Source organism: Eimeria tenella, genomic scaffold (assembly GCF_000499545.2).
Source record: "Eimeria tenella Houghton genomic scaffold, Eth_scaff3294, whole genome shotgun sequence".
NCBI lineage: Eukaryota > Apicomplexa > Conoidasida > Eucoccidiorida > Eimeriidae > Eimeria > Eimeria tenella.
Window position 1 is genome coordinate 1 of NW_013544346.1, and position 1,531 is coordinate 1,531.

The 1,531-nt window shown below is 45.8% G+C and overlaps 1 protein-coding gene across 1 annotated transcript; it reads left to right on the top strand.

Annotated features, from left to right (window-relative positions):
* Positions 1 to 134: 134 nt before the first annotated feature.
* On the top strand, positions 135 to 1,135 carry ETH_00043795 (Importin subunit alpha, related; the record flags this gene model as incomplete). Its single annotated transcript, XM_013379480.1, has 2 exons — positions 135 to 299; positions 1,022 to 1,135. The coding sequence occupies 2 exons, from the start codon at positions 135 to 137 to the stop codon at positions 1,133 to 1,135; spliced, it is 279 nt and encodes a 92-aa protein (XP_013234934.1).
* Between the last annotated feature and the right edge of the window lie 396 nt (positions 1,136 to 1,531).

Consider the following 1,531-nt stretch of genomic DNA (forward strand, 5'->3'; position numbering starts at 1 on the left):
TTAGGGTTTAGGGTTTAGGGTTTAGGGTTTAGGGTTTAGGGTTTAGGGTTTGCGCGCAGGTGGAGGCGCTGGTGCGGATGGGTTGCGTGCCCGCGCTGTGCCAGCTGCTGGGGTGTATGGACAGCAAGATCGTGATGGTGTCTTTGGAGGCTTTGCATGCAATTTTAAAAACTGGAAATAAAATAAAAGAAAGAGAGGGTTTGGACTCAAACCCTTTTGTGGATTTAATTGAACAGGCCGACGGAGCTGCTGCCCTCGAGAGGCTCCAAGAAAGCAGCAACGACAGCGTCTTCAAAAAGGTGGGGTTTAGGGTTTAGCGTTTCGGGCAGGGTGTGGGCGTAGGGTTTAGGGTTTAGGGTTTAGGGTTTGGCGCTGCCTCTGCGTGCGCTTGGGGGCCTCCCAGTTGGTTTTGGGGTTTTTAATGCCCTCGAGTCTTTTCCCTTTTTGCTGCTGCTGCTGAGGAGTGCTTTTTGCTGCTGCTGCTGATGATGAATCCTTTTTGTTGCTGCTGCTGAGGAATCCTTTTTGCTGCTGCTGCTAATGCTGCTGCTGTTAAAAGTCCGCTTTGCTGCTGCTGCTGTGGGTGCTTCTAGTGCTGCTGCTGCTGCTTCAAGTGCTGCTGCTGGCGATTCTAGTACTGATGCTTCTGCTGCTGCTGGTAGTGGTGCTGCTGCTGTTTCTGCTGCTGCTGCTTGTGCTGCTGCTGCTGTTTTTGGCCTTTTGCTGCTTCTTTATTTCCCCACTTCTATCTTTTCAGCTGGTCTTCGATATTTCCGTGTTAACATCAAATGTTTATTATTTATTTATTTTTTATTTGTTTATTATTTATTATTTATTTATTATTTATTTACTGCTTATTTATTTATTTGGTCTCAAACCATTGTTCTTTCTTTTTTCCCCCCGAGCACAACTGAGCACTTATTAAAGCGAACTTAATTAAAACTAATTAATTAATTAAATCATTTATTATTTATTTATTTATTTATTTATTTATTTAATTTATTCATTTATTTGTTTTTAGGTCTTCGCCATAATTTCGACTTATTTTCCCTATGAAGAAGATGAGCCAGTTGCTGCTGAGGGCCCCACAGCTTTCGGTGCTGAGGCTCCTCAGGGGGGTTTTAAGTTCAATTGAATTAATTAATTCTTGAAATTTAATTAAATTAATTTAATTGAATTTAATTAAATTTAATCGAATTGCAGCTTTTAGTTCGATTAATTCCCTCAGAATCGATCCGCAGGCACCTATTTTTGACGCAGCCGCATGCCCTCTGCAGCAGCAGCAGCAGCAGCAGCAGCGGCGGCAGCAGCAGCAGCTGTTTCTGTCTATGGAGACACACGCAGTCTCGAATGGGGGCCCCCGAGGTTTTGCTGCGCCCGGGGGGCCCCCTTTAGCTTTTTGCTGCTGCTGCTGCTGCTGCTTATAACTATAATAGAGTGGTGGGGGGCACGGGGCCCTCTGTGGGCAGAAGCAGCAGCAGCAGCTGCTGCTGCTGCAGCTGCTGCTGCTGTCGCTCTCGCTGCTGCTGCT